We start from the raw sequence: 19,317 nt of genomic DNA, 5'->3' as shown, positions 1-19,317 counted from the left end.
TACCCAAGTTCATTTGGCCTTTCCGTGTACTGCATCGCAGAGGCAATGCGTACACAATATAATTGTCACGTAGAATGCGAAGGCTACGTTTTACGTTGATGGGCTCCGCCCGTACCATCAGTACGCGGTTTCTTCCGAGGACGGATCTGACCACCCTTTTCAAGAATCCCTAAACGATTCTTGTGGTCACGAACCAGATTCTCGTGCTGAATCTGGAGATTCTCATGTCGGGTCCGAAGATCCTCGAAACCGCGATGAGCTGACGACAGCTCATCACGAAGAGCGTGATAGTTCCGTTCGTACTCTAACATGGAGTACGCACTCTTCGAACGGTCTTCCAGCCGTTCGATATGAAGAGGCGACCGTTCGTTTAGCGAACAGCGCACACTTTAGTCTGAGGGAGTTCAGGAAGAACTCGCCTTCAAATTTACTGACTTCTCTTGCAAAGAGAAATTCACAGTGCTGGGTATGGAGAGCCCGTATGACCTCATCCTAGGAATGCCTGACGTTTGACATCCCGTCAACGCACTTTCAACTGTGTTCGACACGACATCAGTTGCAAACGCCTCTCGCAGGAGCACATCCTTTAATTGTGAGCCTGCACCGTCTGCTCTAACGAGCGACGCTTACCGCGCTCGTGATCAAGTCCCTCCTCCAAATCATGGAGGAAGTGATCGAGTTTGTCGATCTTCGACTCTAGATCCGACAATGGGTCGGATCTAACTTTCCCTCCTCCGTCACAACCATTCGTCGATTCCCACGGTGGTCAACGTTTCCGTGTGGAACGTATCCAAAACCACCGTGATGTAAAGGGCAGCGAACGAGTTATCTTGTTCGCTGGCGCGGTTATCCACCTTCACATGACAGCTAGGAACGAGGCTCCCAGCTGATTGTTGACGTTGAGGGCCTCGTCCGTCAGTATAACGAGACCCATCCGATGGATCAGAAGGTCCATCGGAAAACACGCGCCCCTGGCGCCTGTTAAAAAAAACGATTGCAAAACGTCAATCGCATCGCGCATCTTGATAGAGGTGCGAGCCCTTCCCCAGGGCGAAGAAATGGAATAGACATCCCCTTTTACTCGCTTCGTGTTGTTGGCACAACGCGGACAGGGATTACCCCACGTGAGGCATGGAAGTCCTGCCTCACGATATGACCGATGCAATTTAAGCCTTGCACCGGTTGGAATTTGTTTCTCAAACTTAACACGTTTCGCGTTAAGTCTTTGAAGCCAGGTTTCACGTCCAATGTCTTTGACGTTGCGAATAAACGCGCTTCAGGCTTGCATCAACAAGATTTTATCTCGCTTGTTGTTGCCATTATACTATCGATGCTTAAGAAAAGCATCGAGATAAAAATCTTCCTCAGCGCGAAAGTTCTTCGCGCTGGGATCAAGGCCATGTAGCTTTGTCGCAATAAATAAAGGTATTTATTATGAGCAGTAGTCTCTCTAGACAAGCTGCAATATTCCTGAAGCTGGGTCCTGCGCGATCCAAATGATCGTGTTGTAAATGACGTGTGCAAATCTGCGACAGAAATACACCAAAAGACCCCTTCTGGATGTCACGTTAAACCTCTTGTTCGTTCCGGGCGAGTACAGACATGAGTTCATCAGTAGAGTCGGGATTTTTCCGTCCGCCTTGAGTGCGAGCACGAAGTACATTGATCGACATCTCGACGTCAAGCACAGAGTTCCTCCTTTCAGTCCTGCAATCACACGGTATGTACAATGTCGTGTCCTTTCGCCTCGAGCGTACCGGAAGATATGGTTTTTCGCTCCAGCTTTTTGGCGTAGTACACGCCCATCGATTGCACTGTATGCCTTTTCTTTCCTTTTACCCACAATCACGACGCTTTTGCGCTTGGTAAGACAAAGAAAGCCGCCGCCCGAAGTGTATTTACTCACACACTTCTCCGGGTCTTCAAGAAGACTGACGCCATTGAGTAAGTGCCTGTTGGACCCACTGACGAGAATCAACTTCCTTAATCAACATTTAACTCCATAACTGTAATCTGTATGCAGAGCATCCCTTCTTCAGGGCACCCGGACTTTATCTGTCCAGCGTTCTCGCACTTGGGGCATGTTCGTGAGTCCTGTCTTCCGTGTTGGCCGAGTTCTCGTCCCAGCTGCTTTCGTCGTGTTTCCAACTCGGTAGATTGCGCAAACTGCGCTAAATCTTCAGCCTGGCGCAGGCAGTCGTCGCGCGAAAGTTTCTGACGCGAAAGGATAGAAATTCTCATGGCTGGGTTCACGTAAGCACGATGTTGTCGAGATCCAAATGTCCGCCCCACCGCACGCCCCACTGACAGATCCCAAGTAGACATCTAGCTTCTCTTGCTGCTCTGGGTACAATAAGCATCTTCATGCTTCGAGACGGTGCTATCTTGTTAGCGAATGTCTGCAGTAGTCTCTGCATCGCATGTTCTAAAGTTGACTTTTTCTGCCAACAACCGTAAGCTTGTCAATTCATACCAAGTGGTGTCCTGGTACGTCGACATTACATCCTCGCTCCAAAGAAATCTGTTCGCACGTTCCGCGAAGGAAATCTGTCGAATGAATCGTTGACCCGATCATAGAGAGACCTGTACCCAATATCTAATACAACTCTTTGGAGTTAATTTGACGAATCCTTGGCTTCCTTTGACGCGCGTCTGGGACCCGTAGGAATAGCGCACCTAGCGCCGGCGCGTGTTGTGTTGCTGGGCCGGGTGATGTGCTGTCGCCTGAACGTAGTGTAGGGGCAGATCAGGGCGTGGCACCTGCGCCATCTCGACGTTAGCTGCGGCTTGTTCCCATCCGCGCTGCCTAATTCCAGAGAAGGAAGCCAGCGACTCTTGAGGAGAGGCCCTTAGGGGTAGCATTAAGTCCAACGCCTCCATGCTCGCCCCTTTGCTTGCCCAATGATCGAGCCGAAAAACTGGCTTCTCGGCATTTCTGATCCTTTTCGTCCTGTTGCTCTTGCTACGCCTCGATATGGTTAATGCGTACCGTGCGGCTTGCTAACTTCGAGCAGCCTTTCCCGCAAGTAATTTGACTTCGAATAATTTCCCATGACTCCTTTCGTATCTCCTTCTTGACCACTGACCCTTTCGTGATCAGTCTTGGTCTTCTTTCGTCTTGCCGCTTTCGTCTTCATCGACGTTGTAAGCCGTTGGGCTTATACCCTTTCAGTTGGATAGGGCTTGTAACGGGCTAAAGTTGCCCTTATGTTTCACAGTCCCCGTTAAGTACATTTGATGTACTTAAGGGGATGGTCAATTACTTAAATAAAGTAACAAGACCCAGCACTCGGCTGTGGTGCACATTTGTGACCAACCCTTGTGTATGTGTTGTACATAGGTGCATTCACATTAGGAGGCTGACGCCTAGCATCATCCGTTACGCGAGGTATCTAGAAAGATACGTTCGCAATACATATTAAGTGTTATCCATAGAGATGACATTTTGATTGGTAAAAATAGGTATTTACATTTATTGTGATTAAATATTAATCAGTCTGAAAACTACTTCCTATTAAGTAAGTGCGCACGAGGAGCCGGAAACCGCTTCCTCGCTGTGCTAGGGTGTGTGTCTAAGTAGAGCGTGGCCGCATTACGATGTGCCCGCCTACACTTGGTAGCACTTGAAATCCTTCCCACGACCCGCATCTCTGCGTGTGTACGTGAGGATGAGCCTCAACAATGATTGGGCTCACTTTCCCCTCCTCTCCGAACATCATCGGGAGGTGGCAGGGCATATGGCGCAGAAACTTGGTGAACAAGCCCTGGCCAGGCTCCTCGGTAGTTTTCCTGAGCAACACGTTGCTCAGTTGAAGCAGTTTGAGGCATTCGTACTCGGACAGCGGAGAGCCGCATCTGAGGCACAAGGCCATGCAGCGGCGGAGTCCGTCACTCAGACTCAGGATGAGCTGAGGCATGAGCAGGCTCGGAGCGAGGCTCTCAACAGGACTGTTGAGATCTTCTCTGCCCGACCGTATCAGCCGAGGCTCATTCAGATGGACCCCCACCCAAGTTCGATGGAACTGCAACGCACACGATTGTCCACTGGCTTTTAGCCGTGGAGCAATGCGTTGTCGCGCAGCTCATCGAGGACGACAGCCGGATGGTGTCGTACGCCATGTCGCATCTGCGCGGTAAGGCCTCAGAGTGGGCTTACTCGGCGCTTATGGCGGACAGAAAGGCGTTCCCTACATGGGCGATCTTTAAGGAAAAGATTCGCGCCATGTACCAGCCGCCGAACAACGAAGTGTTGCTTCAGGCGCGCTTCTTTGGNCATAACCGTAGTAAGGAATGACAGCGGTAATGCGGCGCGCCGAAGAACGGCGCATTGTACTAACCATGAGCAGAAGCTCCATAAGGTTCTCGTTAACAGGCACGCACGTGGGCTGTACAATGTACACGTCCTTGCCGCGCACGTTTTCGTGAACCATGAGGTTGACTTCTCCGTCAGCAAAGCGTTCAACTGTAATTTTTCCCAGCTGCACACCAACAAGCTTTGCAACATTCGAGGCCAGTTCGTAGTTAGCATTGCCACTAAAAATTTTGAGCCCGTTGATCTTGGGTTGTTTGGCCACAGGAGCAGCTCTCGGAAATGCTTCCTCCGAAAGCGCAACAGCATATTGCGGCTGATGCTTCTGAGCTCCTAAAGCACTACCTGCGGCTGCAATGCTCATGGCCACTGCAGTCGTGGTCAATCTGCCGTGCCGAGCGACGAATTGACGAAACATTGCGCTTTTCACTTACAAAATGCCCGAATGATGGCTGGCAGCCACAATGCTTGTGTGGCATACATTGTAATCGTTTCTTCCTTGCTTTTGTGACTTAATGACCTCCGCATTTCTTAACTTGTACTATGCAAAATGAAGTTGGCGGCGAAGGCAATGGGGCCGATAGTGACCTGCCCTCGTCACTACCCTCGTATATACCTATAACTAATCAGGGGAATAATTCAGTTGGCCTTTCTTTCAGCTTCAATTTGCTAGCTAGACCTGGTGCCGCGCCCGACGCTGATGCGGCACAGCGTCAATGGAAAGGGTTGGGCCAGAACCAATTTTCATATGTGGCTACTGGCGCTAGACCAGGGAGTCGTCGCGCTGACAAGGCGCCACAGGCTACTGGGGCACAGCCCAGTCCATCTGAGAGTATGCGTGGCATGTCGTTTTACGAAAAAAGCGGTTCCACAGGCGGCCAATTCATTACAGCCGATGGCATGGCGGCGCCTCCGGCCTCATTAGCCACTGATATGCCTGTAGCACTCAAACTTGGTCAGCAGCTCAACACACCAGCATCTCAAATTTCGGCAGCGCAGTTTGCTGCGAGCACAGGTGGATTGGCCATGGACACAGCATTACTGGCGCGGGTAAGCGGCACGGATCCATCGCTCATGGGCTCGGAGGAGATCAAGCAGATTATGCGTACACCCGACTTGCTATCTATTTATCAAAAGCTGCAGGAAGAAGATGACCGAAGGCAAAGAAGGCTTGAGCGTAATCGCGCATCAGCCCGGGTTCGACGGGAGAAGAAGAAAGGCATGGTGGAGACTTACGAGACAGAAGTATCTAAGCTTGAGAGCTCGCTAAAGATGCTTAGAAGCCACGAATTTGGCACTGGCAATGCGCAGAAATTGGTGACCGCGTTGGGTACATTAATAAAAACATTTGCTGCGAAAAGGCATCAAAGGAACTAACAAATTCTACTGCGCTTGGCGTCGTCAGAATACAGCTCGGGGGAGCATTTTCACCACGCTCAGATGTCTAAAGAGGCCAAGATGGAGTTGATGGCACGAATCCTTGGTAACCACTCTCGCAATACGGATGCGGTGCGATTTGATTATTATTGTGTTGCTTGTAAAAATTTGGTAATTTATGTTGGATGCTGTTTGCTTGCATGTCGCGTACAGATTCGTCGATCGAATGATGAAAATCAAGCTTTGATTACAGTAGCTATTGAAAGCTCGGAGTTTTCTCGATCTCTGCGCGCACATCTTGGACTTACGTCAGAACAATGTCAGCGGTTAGCAAGCCTCGTAGTACCTGCCAGTGAAGAAACTCGAAAGTTAGACGCGATTCAAAAGTGCTTCTCGGCGCTTCGAGCACACGATTGGCTCTACGTCCCAGGCATCGAGGTTAGCGCTTTCTATATTTGAGATTAATGGGCTTGATGCTTTATACGCATTCTTATTGGCTGTTGATTGATGAAGGCGATCCTGCATCAGTCTAGAAACACGATGACACCGCACCAATTTCAAAAACTCTTGTCCTGGTCTTTGGAAAATCGCGCGTCAATCGAGCAGTTACAGGTGCCGTCTGCTCATGTAAAGTTCTTGCTAAGATACTGACACATGTGCTTGCTCTGCACAGATTGTTTCTACGCCTTCTGCTGCAGAAGTGGAGAAAAACCTTAACTTTGTTTTCTCCGAGGACTAATGCTGATGCTGCGCTCTTTTATCAAGAAAAGCCCCTTCTTTTGAATCGAGCCACTGAATAAGCGATTATTCTCCACCATTAGAATGCTTGCGCAAGGGCAGACAGTTGACATCGAAGCTGGCGTGACAAGCCTTTTTGTTTAATAAGGGTAGTGCTCTGTATGTACGCTTCAAAAGAATTGCTTCATTTATCATTCTGGACGCTGCTATTCACAGTTCTAAAAAGTTCTGGATCAGCCTAAGGCCATCCTCAGTGAGAATACTTTCCGGGTGAAATTGCCAGCCCTCGACTTTAAACTGCTTGTGTCTAACTCCCATGATTATGTTGGTGCCCTTGACAGTCGCTGTCACCTCAAGTGCATCGGGCAAGGTTTCAGGCATCCCTACAAGTGAGTGGTAGCGAATAGCCTTAAACTCAGACGCCATGCCCTTGAAAAGACCTTTTCCATCGTGCACCATCACGGAGGCCTTGCCGTGCACAATTTCACCAGCGTGGTCTACTTTTCCGCCAAAGACTTCAAACATGCACTGGTGGCCCAAGCATACTCCAGCGATGGGGACAATACCAGCGAAGTGACGGATCACGTCACACGATATGCCCGCGTCCTTGGGATATCCCGGTCCTGGAGAAATCATGATGCGGTCTGGCTTCATATCGCGGATTTCGTCCAGTGTGATTTGGTCGTTGCGCTTCACTTCAACATGAGCGCCAAGCTGGGCCATATACTACAGGAATATATGGAATATAGAGCAATGCTTAGTGTCCGATGGAAAAGTAACGCACAGGGACAAAGACAGCCAACGCACCTGATAGATATTGTATGTGAATGAGTCATAATTGTCAATGAGTAGCACGCGAGTCGTCATCGGCCTAATTGTTGTCAGGATATATGTATAGCCTAAATATGCCGTCACTTTTGTTTGTAGCCAACCGGATTGCAACCACAATGACACCAAAAGTTAAGTAAACTTGAGAGTGAATGTTATATTAGAAAACGTATAAGCAAGTGTTAACACTTTGCAGCGATAAATGTTAATGTGATAGGGTCAAGAAGAACAAGAACGGAGGTACCGTTCAACAAAATGTACGCTGGTATGTTGAAAAGGAGAGTGTCGTCGTAAGTACGAATGCGCACGAGGCGTGCGGGGTCCCAGTAAGGTACTGGCCAAGCATGTCGGTCTTGACATTCTCGCTCCACAGGAAGCCGCACGACTCTTGTGCCATGTCAACTTGACGCCAAAGGTCTTACTCCAGTCGAAGAAACTTGACTAACTTGCGAATCGCAAGCTTGCGCTGCCTCGCATCCGGTGGTTGGTACTGCGTTGGCGCAGGGACTCTCTGCGGTGGCCCATCGGCTGTGGCTGATATGGCGGCAGCTGAGGAGACGGCTGCGGAGTGGCTCGGCAGGGTGTTGCGTCTCCATCCTTAGGTCGTCAAACAGACCACCCGCACGTCGAGGCAGCTCTCTTGTTCCTGGATCATGTTTACCGACTACACAAGATGCCCGAGTCCATAGTATCGGACCGGGATCCACGTTTTACGTCTGGTTTTTGGCGACATGTGTTCGATCTGCTAGGTAGCAAGCTCCACATGTCGACCGCAGATCATCCCCAGACCGATGGCCAAACAGAACGTGCCAATCGGGTCGTGGCGGATGTCTTGCGCACTATAGCAACTCCCAAAGAGTGGAGCAAGCAATTGCCCTTTGTGGAGTTCGCTATAATTAACAGTGTCCACGTCAGTACGGGTGAGACGCCGTTTTGTATTAACGGACTGCGCCGTCCTCGGACGCCAGTCTCGTTTGTGCGCAGCCCGAGTCTTAGACCCCTGAATCCCTTGAACTAGGATTCCTTAACCTTTAATAGCTTGTACGACTCCCTGAGTTGTTAAACCTATTAGTTCAATAGAACTAAGTGACTCTCTGAGTCTGAAACTCTTCCTCTGACTTTAAGAGCGAGGTAGCTCCGCTACATGTTTGCTACAAAATTAAATAGATTCCATAAAAAGCACGCTAAGGCTTAATCTGTCACATTTTTAACTTTCTTGCTAAAACAAGATTAGCTTAATAAAGAATTAAGATGCAACTTCAACTCATAATAAATGTATATTATTAGGCTACTTAGGATATACAACTCGAGAAGGTCGTCTGGCAAATTCAGAGGGCGAACTGGTGGTGTTAATAGCCTTAGAACTTGCCTTTTGCGCAGGATATTTTTTTTCGCAATGTTTGAATAAAGGTGTAAAACTAATGTGCAAGATTACGCAAAAATCCATTCGGCTTGGCAAATGTCAAAGTTTCGACGACCTCGTCAATAGCTAGACAAGACAGTGAAATATAACATGGCTGTGAGCGCGAGGTAAAATTCCGTGGTTCTCACTTGAAGGTCTTACGCATAATTGGTTTATTGAGTTAGAGACGCTAAAGTAGCACCATGCCAATCAGTCCAACTCCTCCCCATATCTATGCAATATGGCCATGCTATTCAAAGATTATGTCCTTGTCACCATAGTAGATAAAATGCTGTCGAATAACAATGAGCTCTGCATAAATTTTTGGTCATTTTGCCTTAATGATTCAAAAGGTATCCGTAACAATATTCTTTTAGTTTGCAGCAATTTTCCTAAACGTCTGTATTTGTTTTCGTGTACAAGACACCATTTCCTAAGTCCAGTGTACTGGACATCAATCACTGACTCACGCGTCAAACCGCCGTCGCCATCCATTACACCGGCACTATCTATCACTCAGCAAGACTTGAGGAGACCAATTCGCCTGTGGCGTCTCAAAGGTTTGATTTACCCCAGCTCTAGCACAACAAAGCGCAGCACACATAAACATAGCAATGAGCGCACAGGAAATAAAAGCTCCGGGTGCGTACAGTCAAGAAAGGGAACTTGCCATGCCAGTCCCAACGTCACTGACATTTCGCTTGCTCACTTTATTTTAAAAAAGCCGAGCTTAAGGAAGCAATCAAGCACCAAGTTGAATTCTATTTTTCTCAGTCGAACCTGTCAAACGATGCGTATCTTGTCTCGCACATGAATTCGCAAATGTGCGTCTACCTGTTCTTACTATTGGAGCTCCTATAACGGAGTTGAAGAATAATCCAATTACTGAATTTAATTTTGGCATTGTTTAGGTATGTGCCAGTGGAAGTCATCATAAACTTTGCCAAGATAAAGCAGCTTACCGACAACACGGCTCTGCTAGTCGAATCAGTGCAAGACTCTACGGTGGGTGTGACATCTGTTGTCCGCAACAGCTAGCTACAATGCTTTCGGGTACTAACTTTTAGCTGTAGGTCTGCTCCTTGAGCTCGTCTAAAGACGCAATCAAGCCCAATATAAAATCCGAGCGTACTACTATCATTCTGCGTGAGATTCCGTCATCGACCGAGCTTCAAAAGGTTGAGGCCATTTTTGAAGGATGTGGCAAAGCTATTAGTGTTCGCAGCGATGTCGGCGACACGTGGTTTGTGACGATGAAGTCAGAGTCAGAGGCGGTGAGCACGCTTCTAGCTTTGCGCAGCAAGACATTCAATGGTGCTGCGATAAAGGCCCGTCTTAAGTCAGAGAATGTGCTTAAATCATTTTATCCCACACAGCCCGTAGAAAATGTCATCGCTCCAACCGTGGGTGCACCTTACGGTGGTCGCGGCTACTATGCGTCCACCAATGTTGGTCTATACGATAACTACAGCGTTCCTTACGGCAGAGTTAACCCACGAGACGCACACATTAATAACGGCGCAGATAATGGTCGATATGCTAGCAACAGTCAGCGCGGCGTTGCTTCTTTTGGCCGTAATCAGGTCCGTCAAAGTCGATCAAATAGCTCTGGAGCGCAGCTTCAGAAAGACGTAAGGGTCAAGAGCGGTAGCTTTGAGCATCGAGGAGCTAGCTCTTTAAGAAAACACAAGGAAAAGCGCACTCGTGCGGAAAAGCAGCCAGCAGACGGTGTCAATGGAAAATTGGCTACATGCGCTACCACCGCTGAGCGTCAGCCAGTTTTAAATGCCGCAAATTTCCCTCCACTTCCTACTCTTGAGAAAAGTGAAACATCAAACATAATAAAGCACAAGTACGCGCACGAAGACATCATGGAAATTGTCAAGAACATGGACGAAAACGACTGCATGTTACCTGAGGGTAAGACGAACTATGCCATGCACCCGGCAGCATTGTCGGTTGAGGCCCATCCCGATCTGCTGCGCAATCAGCGCACGTACAGTATTGAGCAGGCTCGTGATGCGATGCGTCAGGGACGGCCAATTCGCAGTGACTCGGTGGGCTCGATTGACTACGAAAGTTTAATGTACGGTGAAGATTATACGAATGAGGCTCGAGAGCAGCGCAAGCAGAAGATCGAAAACTGCCGGGCATCTGCTAATAATGATACTGCATCAAAATTGAAAGCGGCTCCACATGTTTCAAACAAGGCTAGTACTCCTACTACGGTAGTTGGGTATGCTGCCGCTGTGATAAATGGTTCTTTAGCGTCAGCGTCAGCACCAAATCCTAAGATTAAGCAGCCCAGTACTAAGACAGCCATTAATTTTACTGCCAGTGCGGAAAAGAAAGCTGGAAAGAAGGAAGAGAATGCTGTGGGAAATATGTCGTCGATAGTTGATATTTCTGCTGGGGATGAAGCTTTGGCAAAGTCTGGTGCATGGGGATGCCGCAAATTTCTCGATGTAGTAAAGGCAGAACCGCCTTCAGTGCATGTGAAAAAGTCGGCGGTTGCTACTATTACGAGCGATAGCGAACAGAAGTAGTCAGCATGTGGGAATCCGGGCTGGTTCCTGGTTTTGTGGTCGCGCGCAATTTATTGATGGAATTGCCGATGCTCCTTTTGATCAATTATGTTGCCAAGAGAATTTGAAAGAAAAACTGAAAAAGGTGTTTCTTTTGAACGCGGCACCCGATAGTAGTGATGCGGAGTGGTTTAACTCAGCTTTTTTTAAATGTGCTCTTCATTTTGGATATTTTTATCATACATGGACACGCTGAATGCTTGCCAGCGAATGCATGCGACGAAAGTGTGCCTAGAGCGGTTGGCACTTACATGGAATGTTTTTCTTGAATATAAGAGTCACTTGCTCAATGCTAGAGGTACTCAAGCGAAAATGATTAATTAAGTCGCGGCGTGAGTTGAGTCTTTGAGTGCGTTTGCTTTGCAGGACGCAGTAAAAGTCTTACTCGATGCCGTTGCTGACTTGCATACAAACGACAGCAATAATAAATACACATCAAGACACTTGACAGTTGGTGTTAAAAGCCCTTCTTATACGTGTGTCTCTGAGCTAACCGAATTGTCTTCCACACTCGACACCAGAGTTGAGTTCAAGCACACAACTGCAGCTTTGCTAGACTGTGCTTCACTCATATATTGAGCGTTCATTAATAAAATTCTTTTAAATATTTCACGCTTCCTTTTGGGGAGTCCTGATGAGATAGGAAAGCTCAGTGTAAGCATAGCCACTCGCTGCAGATTTGGACATGAGCTACCAATAAACCCCTTCCACCAATGTAAGGGGCTACACTTTTGTGCCGATTCCCAGATAGCGTCGTCTGCAAACAAACCGGTTCGCGCAGTAAAGCGAGTCAATTCATCAACAATCGTGCCGTAGGCCTCCACATTTGAAGTTCGTTTAATATACGCTAAGGCCTCACTTGTGGCTTCACCCGTAAGATTCGATAAAGGGAACCTTGGGTCCAGGAGGTAAGCTGCATAAATAGCGGGGTGCTGGATAGTTTCCCAGTAGCCTGTAACTATAGGCTGAAGCTTGGATGCAAGTTCTTCAAATTTGTTAAGGTGCGCCCACAAAAGCGTAAATTGATGGTAAAAGGTGGATAGTAGTGGGGAATCAGCCTCGAACATCTTCAAGATTTCGAGAAATGGCCCGAGGAGCTCAGTGAATAAGGACACATCTTTCCAAAAAGCAAGCGTAATAATCTCCTCCTTTGCCTGGGCAATTAACTTATTCATCGTGCCGTTTTCAGCAAGCAAAATATCCAGTATATGTCGGCCACGCTCGACTTTAAATAAACACTCAAGTAGCCCGATTGGGCTTGAATCATCTGGATCGCCCATCGGTGCGATCTCATCTACAAAATGCATGTGTTCCGAGACACGTAAGAAGGATCCTCGGGCAAGATGGTCTGTTGCAAAGAAGCCGGCCAACTTTTTGCAAATATCAAGCGTACGAGCAATCGTTCGCATGCCTAGTATTTCTGTCATCATTTGGTTCATAACGTAAGCGCAGCTTGGTAAAATTGTGATGCCAGAATACTGGTCTTGCAACATCAATGATGCCTGCTTCATGCCGTCAGTTGTATCGGTTACAATGACCGACACCCGCCCGGTTCCAACTTGCGTTATTGTATTATGAATCGTTTTCACTAGCACTGCCGGCGTGGGCGGCATAACTCCCGTACTCTCAATGCTAAATACCGCAGGCTTGGGCCTGTTAATCAAGCAACTCACTAGAATGCATTTCTGTGATACCGCCCAAGACTCTACTCCGATACTCACCAGTGATGAGTCCCGCATTTCTGCTTGCAATCTACTTTGCACCTCCGCGTACTCAAGATCTAGCGCGGACGCAGCCAATACTGAAACACGAGGTGGATCGTACGCAGAATTCATGCGCTTAAGCATCTTGATAAATGCCCAGTGCTCCACCGCGGCAACCGGTAGACCGGCCCTAAAGATTGCTCGTGCTACACAACTGTCTAGATCCTTCTTATTATCTAACACGACTTTGGTCGTCAAGGGCGTGGATGTGAGTGGCAAATTCGTCAGATCATCTGTATCCGTTGCAGCTTGTGCCTTATGTGCCTTGACGAGGTCTCTAGATGAAGTCTGCACTTTAGCTATTCCCTGATCATGGTCCTTCTCAATGCGCGCCTTCATGGCCGGATGGGCTAATCCATCGCTAGAGGAGGCTTAAAGAGATATTAAAGTCAACTTCATGACCATCATTCTGTTCTTATAGTAGAAAGAAGTGAACGCACCCTTGTGCTTGCGGCCAATCTCGGCGCCCATTTCGACCTTTACCGCTTCTGGGCAGCTCGCGCACTTACGCGCCAGATGCATGCGCATGCGAATAACAAGTCCGCACATATTGATACCACAGTAATTGCAGGTTGCGCGATTGTTTGGCATCACCTTCCCGAAGTGCCCCCAGAGTGGGCTGGGTGGGCGAGGCATGACCCGAAACAATTTAATCTCTGGAGGAAGTTATATACTTGGCAGTCAGTTCGGAACATGAGTATTATGTGCTTCTAGTTTTCTTAAAGAAATTCCAAAAGTTGACACAAATCGCAGGTGACACAAAAAATTATGATGCACTGCCGGTTGGTCAAGTATTTCGAGCTACATGACCTTGCCGTTTAAAGAAACAGCATCGATGAAATTCACTGGCATCTTGTGACGTGTTGCACAGCTCTAGCACCTAGGAAGAAGTTACACCTGTTTCCACAATGGTAATTTATACAAAGTGAAAGGACGTACTCTAATCACGTACCTAAAAATGGCAAAAGATTTTTTTCGGGTTTTAAACTGCTTCTTTACAAATGAGTTATGTTAAGTGAATAATAGTGATGGGAATTGCTGCGGGCACACCCAATTTTGGCTACGAACACACCTCTAAAAGTGGCATAAAAGTCTCCCAAAAATCAAAAAAAAAAAAAAAAATTTAAAAAAAAGTAATTTATTGTAGTATAAATAACAAACATTACAAGTGTTATCGCAAAATGAGTAATTTAGAATCGGGCGGTAGCTACAAGGCTCCCGCGCGCGCCATTTTCGTGCAGCGCGATCTGAACAATTTTTAGGCTCACCTGAACGTGACATATAGTACCTCTTCTCGTTGCTATCCTCCTATTATTTCTTTATCGTTTATGCTGACATTCAAACCTCCAAATTCGCACGCTTTTAAAGGCCCAGCAAATGATCCTGGTGGTTTGTCAAAACACTTGAACGGAAAAGGCAAAAAATATCTCCAGTGATTCTGAATACTCACCGGTAAAACGTTGTCAGAGCCCGTAATCCGAAAAGGCTGCAAGAACTCAGACTTTTTTCATGACAGAACGTTCAAAAGGCTGTCGAACTACTTAATTTATTAACTTTGGGAATGTATGAAACCACCCCAGGTTTTTAAATCGCATTACTTGAGTGGAGTCAATATGCTTCTTTAAAAGCTTTTCGACGAATTTGCGCCTCTACACTGCGAATCGTGTCGACTACCTAAAAGTTACTTTTACTTAATACTCGGGTGAAAAGAGGCTTTTACTTACGCTTGGCCAAGATAGAAATTTGCTTGCCTTTGCTTGCTAACTCTACCTGCTTCTACACAAAGGAAGGTTTGTCGTAGATTCTGATGTCGATTCGAATGACTACATATCTGTATAAAATATTTTTTCGCAGTTATTGAAAAGTTGGGGAGATTTATACTTTTAGACAAAATTCCACTTTTAGAGATGTGTCTGCATAAAGTGGCTACGCATGTATTATATACGTTCGAGTGTACACAAGCTTGGGATCATGAAGAATATGATTAAAGGCGTTGCTATTTAGCTTTACTACAGAACGAAGGAAACTACAGACTTCTCATAAATCATTCGCATAATTTTTAATACATGAATTCTGTTTTATGGCGAGGAAAACCCAGTTTTAGATGAAAACCCTCTAATTATCATGCACTATTTACTAGAGATAACGGAGCATACAATCATGCGTCCTTGCTCGGGCAGATCCTACGATTATGACCAAATTGGTGGCACATTGAATGTATGCGAAAAGGCAAACTACACAACGAAGAGACAGCCATGTTGCCTGCACACTGCCTTGTAGCGCCGTTTATCGCTTGACACAATACGAAACGGACGGTTGCAATTTCGATTGTATTCAATAACTGCTTGAATAATTTCGCTTTTATTAGCGTAACATCTATCCTCGAAGAAGCTGCTAGCTTGCTGTTGCTCGTCTTCACTATCCATAGCTGGTATTAATATGCAGCAAAACACAGTCGTTGATGTGTGGCCAGCAAGAGTTAGCGGGACATCAAAGTTTTGCAACATGCCAGAATTATACATATTGCAGCAATAAAGATCATACACTAATAAGAACAGGATATGTGTCAAATATCGTCTGAACAGCAGAAAACGTAAATGGAACAGTCTTACATAGTCTTAATCTACTCGAAAGTTTATTGATTACGTGACTAGATTGAAGCATGCTAAAACTCCGTCGTATGCTCATGACAAGTTTCTATGAATAACAACGCCTTCAATCCATATCTCTTCATGATACCTTCTCTGCCTCTTGGCTAAGATCAAGTGTAGCATATATCTTCATGACCCCCAGCTTGTGTATACTAGTACGTATATTATACATGCTTGGTATCTTTTTTTATTTATTATTTATTTTGGTATATTTTTTTATATTCCCTTTATTAAATCGTACTTGAATTGAAGCCATATATTGTTTCAATAGTTTAAGGGCATTGATCGATAGCCCCCCTATTCCATACCCCCTCTTACTATATTAGGCAATACTTCCAACATTATAAGGCAACACATTGATCACCCTTAAAAAAAAAACTAACATCCACCCAATACAAGATGTAATTTCTAGACCAGAGACACGAGGTACAAATACCCTCAAAATGAAGTTGTCAATAACGATGTCGTATTCTTCGATATTCGTTTTCTAACTCTTGTTCTTTTTGTATTTTACGACTACGCCTTGTCTTCTGTCTTCTAATTGTTTTTTTTCTAAATAGCATTGATTGATGCAGATCATGTCCGTGCATTGTGACCAGTGCCACGGCATAAGCGGTAGCGCCGCGAGGCAGAACAACCGCAACAGCCGCAGTTTGTTCGACAATTCGCTCAACATGCTCAATTGCCGCTGATGTATAGATGGCGCAGCTTCATATGCCATCTGAAAAGCAGCAATTTCCTCTTCTAAAGGCCTCTCATCTACTACCACTGGGATATTGCGCTGAGCTTCCAGCCACCAGTTCTTATTAAAATCTTCCTTTTCTAACACCCACAGCGGACTCTCAGCTGTTCTTTGGCGGAACGTATGCTCACACGGGATGTCCAGTGTAAACTCAAAAAAATGTACATGGACCATGGGGTTTGTGCCGCAGCTTGAATCGCTAAAACGCGAGCATTAAGGCCGCAACTCTCATTGACCCCATCACCTTAGAGTTAGGGGTTACGGGTGATCAATGTGTTGCCTAACATTGTTGAAAGTATTGCCTAATATAGTAAGTGGGGTGGAAATGGAACAATGGAGGGGTGGGTATCGATCAACGCCCTAGTTTTATATACATCGTACGTCGTTGCATATAATTTTGCACCGGTTGGAGTTCGTTTCTCAAACTTAACGCGATTCGCGTTAAGTTTTTGAAGCCAGGTTTGCGTCCAATGTCTTTAACATTGCGAATGAACGTGTTCCAGGCTTGCATAAGCGAGCCTTTATCTCGCTTATTGTTGCCACTAAACCATCGATGCTTAAGAAAAGCATCGAGATAAAAATCTTCCTCAGCGCGAAAGCTCTTCGCGCTGGGATCAAGGCCATGTAACTTTGTCGCAATTAATAAGGGATATTTATTGTGAGGAGTAGTCTCTTCAAACAAGCTATTGATTAGCCGTTCTGGCAAAAGCCACGGCTTCTTTTCAGGGGCGAGATGAGACATTTTTTTGTCTTCACTCCCCTGAGTGGTACCCACTGAAGCAGGGGTACCACAAGAACTTTTATTACGATGGCTTATGCCATCGTCATCACCTTGCACATAAATAGGTGCAGGTAACCGTACGGGTGACGGAACGGGCGATGTGGGATCGTCCTCATCGTCGGAACCAGATAGACTATAACTCGTCTATCAGAATGAGCTCTCTCATTCGAAGGCTCATTGTCAGCCGCCTGACGTCTATCAGGCGACTTTTCTATTCCTCGAGTCGGCCATTTCGTCCGACTCGCATTCGTAGTCGACCTCCAAAGAGGGGTCATATTCACGTGGTGAATCACCACGTGCACCCGCAACATCTAGTGTTGCGCGAGTAGAAGATACTGCGGCAGACGTTCCGTCTGCCGCAAGAGATAACAGTGCGTCACCCGCGGCTGCACGAACCGCAGCCGAAGGTGCAGCACTTTCAACACCCCGCATGAATTTGTTCTTCATGCGATGGAATTTAAAATAATGGTTCTGACCAATCAACATCCTTTTTTAAATTGAGTGGTCACATAGTGACCACTCCATCCAATGACAGTCAGAGTGATTGTCGTTAAAGGGAGGGGTGATGTAACGGGGTGTATCGTTAAATGAAATTAACACTTAAAGGTTGTTATTTAATATATTATCTAAAAGGTAGATAATATTTGGAGGATATTACTTCATATAGTAATGTTCAGAAATCTTATCCATAATAGGTATAGGCCATTATACCTATTTATCCCACAGACTAATCAGCCGTAAACAAAGAGAGAGACAGATAAGATTTCAATTGCATGTTTAGTATTAGTTAATAATTAAGTTAGCATTAACAGATAGAAAGAAGAGATACTTAATTATACTAATACAGTTTTCATTTAACCCTCTTTAAGTTAGTTGTCTTAAAGAGAAGTCTTCCTCTGCCCGTACTAGTGTACATGAAGTGATGTAAGGCACCACTCACAACTGAAGCAGTGCGAAGTGGACTTGTACTGAAGCAGTACAAGTCGTAGTGCCCCGTTACAATGTCTCCCCAAACTGTGATTGAATGTCTTGTCTGATAGTATCGTAAAGTACTTAATGACCATCGTTGTAAGGTTCTACCCTGTTGAATAAAACCGAACGAGCGAGAGAATCAATTCAGTATGTTCATGGTCAGAAAAAGTCGATCCGTCATAGCAATTTAATATCGAGACCGGACGGTCATCGGTCGAGCCGAGCAAATTTAAGATTATCTTTTAATTGAAGGCCCCACCTACTTAAAATGAAAGGGTGAAATGCCAGGTCTGTACAGTGCAGATCAGTGCCTTGGATGTCACCTTGATCCGAGATGTGTGAGCCTTAGCAACCTTCTATTTGGTTACCCCAATTTCAATTGGTGTACAAGATACGCTGTGTAACGGGCGAAAGTTGCCCTAATGTTACACAGTCCCCGTTAAGTACACTTGGTGTATATGATGGGTTGGTCAATTACTTAATTAAAGTAATTAGACACCGCACTCGGGTGTGGTTCACATTTGTGACCAACCCTTGTGTATGTGATGCACATAGATGCATTCACATTAAGAGGGATGACGCCTAGCGTCATCCGTTACGCGAGGTATCTAGAAAAATACCCTCACAATACATATTAAGTGTTATCTATAGAGACATTTTGATTGGTAAAAACGGGTATTTATATTTAATGCGATTAAATTCCTACTTGGTAAAGGCACGAGGAGCTGGATTACCGCTCCCGTGACGACACTAAACTAAAGTACTTAGTGCGTTGGGTGAGGTCACTAAACGCGCTAACCACAACTACCTCACTGCACGCAAGAGAAGCTGGTTAAACCACTTCCTCGCTGTGCTAGTGGGGGAGGGCGCCTCACTATGCTCGGTGCGAATGAGGGGCATAGTTTCGTCAATATGACGATGACCCATGAGGGTATCAACTCAAAGACAGAAACTTGCCCTAGTGACCCTGCCAGTTTAGCAGTGGTCAATAAAACTACGCCTTATGACCGACCTCTTGGCGGTATCATAGGCGAGTTTGATGCTAAAAGCGTGAGCGAGGCTCAACGCTTTGTGGATGAGCGATTAGCCATCACACGTAAAGTCCGTGACGCAATGGCAAGCGCACAGGACAAGCAAAAAGAATATGCGGACCGAAATGGTCGCAAAAA

At 46.1% G+C, this 19,317-nt stretch overlaps 5 protein-coding genes across 5 annotated transcripts; 2 read left to right on the top strand and 3 right to left on the bottom strand.

Moving 5' to 3' along the window:
- Positions 1 to 4,852: 4,852 nt before the first annotated feature.
- CCR75_008426 (uncharacterized protein) lies at positions 4,853 to 7,399 on the top strand (the record flags this gene model as incomplete). Its single annotated transcript, XM_067966478.1, has 6 exons — positions 4,853 to 5,639; positions 5,715 to 5,818; positions 5,900 to 6,124; positions 6,200 to 6,313; positions 6,360 to 7,156; positions 7,239 to 7,399. The coding sequence occupies 5 exons, from the start codon at positions 4,853 to 4,855 to the stop codon at positions 6,423 to 6,425; spliced, it is 1,296 nt and encodes a 431-aa protein (XP_067814523.1). The 3' UTR covers positions 6,426 to 7,156; positions 7,239 to 7,399.
- Positions 6,635 to 7,291, bottom strand: CCR75_008427 (uncharacterized protein; the record flags this gene model as incomplete). The annotated part of the gene is made up of 2 exons (XM_067966479.1): positions 6,635 to 7,150; positions 7,232 to 7,291. 2 exons carry the CDS (start codon positions 7,289 to 7,291, stop codon positions 6,635 to 6,637), a joined length of 576 nt encoding a protein of 191 aa, XP_067814522.1.
- Positions 7,400 to 9,008: 1,609 nt separating the features above from the next.
- On the top strand, positions 9,009 to 13,947 carry CCR75_008424 (uncharacterized protein). Its single transcript, XM_067966476.1, has 5 exons — positions 9,009 to 9,296; positions 9,379 to 9,478; positions 9,566 to 9,659; positions 9,728 to 13,373; positions 13,443 to 13,947. Exons 1-4 carry the CDS (start codon positions 9,269 to 9,271, stop codon positions 11,198 to 11,200), a joined length of 1,695 nt encoding a protein of 564 aa, XP_067814521.1. The 5' UTR covers positions 9,009 to 9,268; the 3' UTR covers positions 11,201 to 13,373; positions 13,443 to 13,947.
- Positions 11,710 to 13,551, bottom strand: CCR75_008425 (uncharacterized protein; the record flags this gene model as incomplete). Its single annotated transcript, XM_067966477.1, has 2 exons — positions 11,710 to 13,373; positions 13,443 to 13,551. 2 exons carry the CDS (start codon positions 13,549 to 13,551, stop codon positions 11,710 to 11,712), a joined length of 1,773 nt encoding a protein of 590 aa, XP_067814520.1.
- A 2,193-nt stretch (positions 13,948 to 16,140) lies between the features above and the next one.
- CCR75_008423 (uncharacterized protein) lies at positions 16,141 to 16,569 on the bottom strand (the record flags this gene model as incomplete). Its single annotated transcript, XM_067966475.1, has 1 exon — positions 16,141 to 16,569. One exon carries the CDS (start codon positions 16,567 to 16,569, stop codon positions 16,141 to 16,143), a length of 429 nt encoding a protein of 142 aa, XP_067814518.1.
- Between the last annotated feature and the right edge of the window lie 2,748 nt (positions 16,570 to 19,317).

The sequence above is a fragment of the Bremia lactucae genome, linkage group LG10 (assembly GCF_004359215.1).
Source record: "Bremia lactucae strain SF5 linkage group LG10, whole genome shotgun sequence".
Lineage (NCBI taxonomy): Eukaryota > Oomycota > Peronosporomycetes > Peronosporales > Peronosporaceae > Bremia > Bremia lactucae.
The sequence above is the reverse complement of the archived record's forward strand: the minus strand, read 5'-3'. Positions and strand labels throughout refer to the sequence as shown.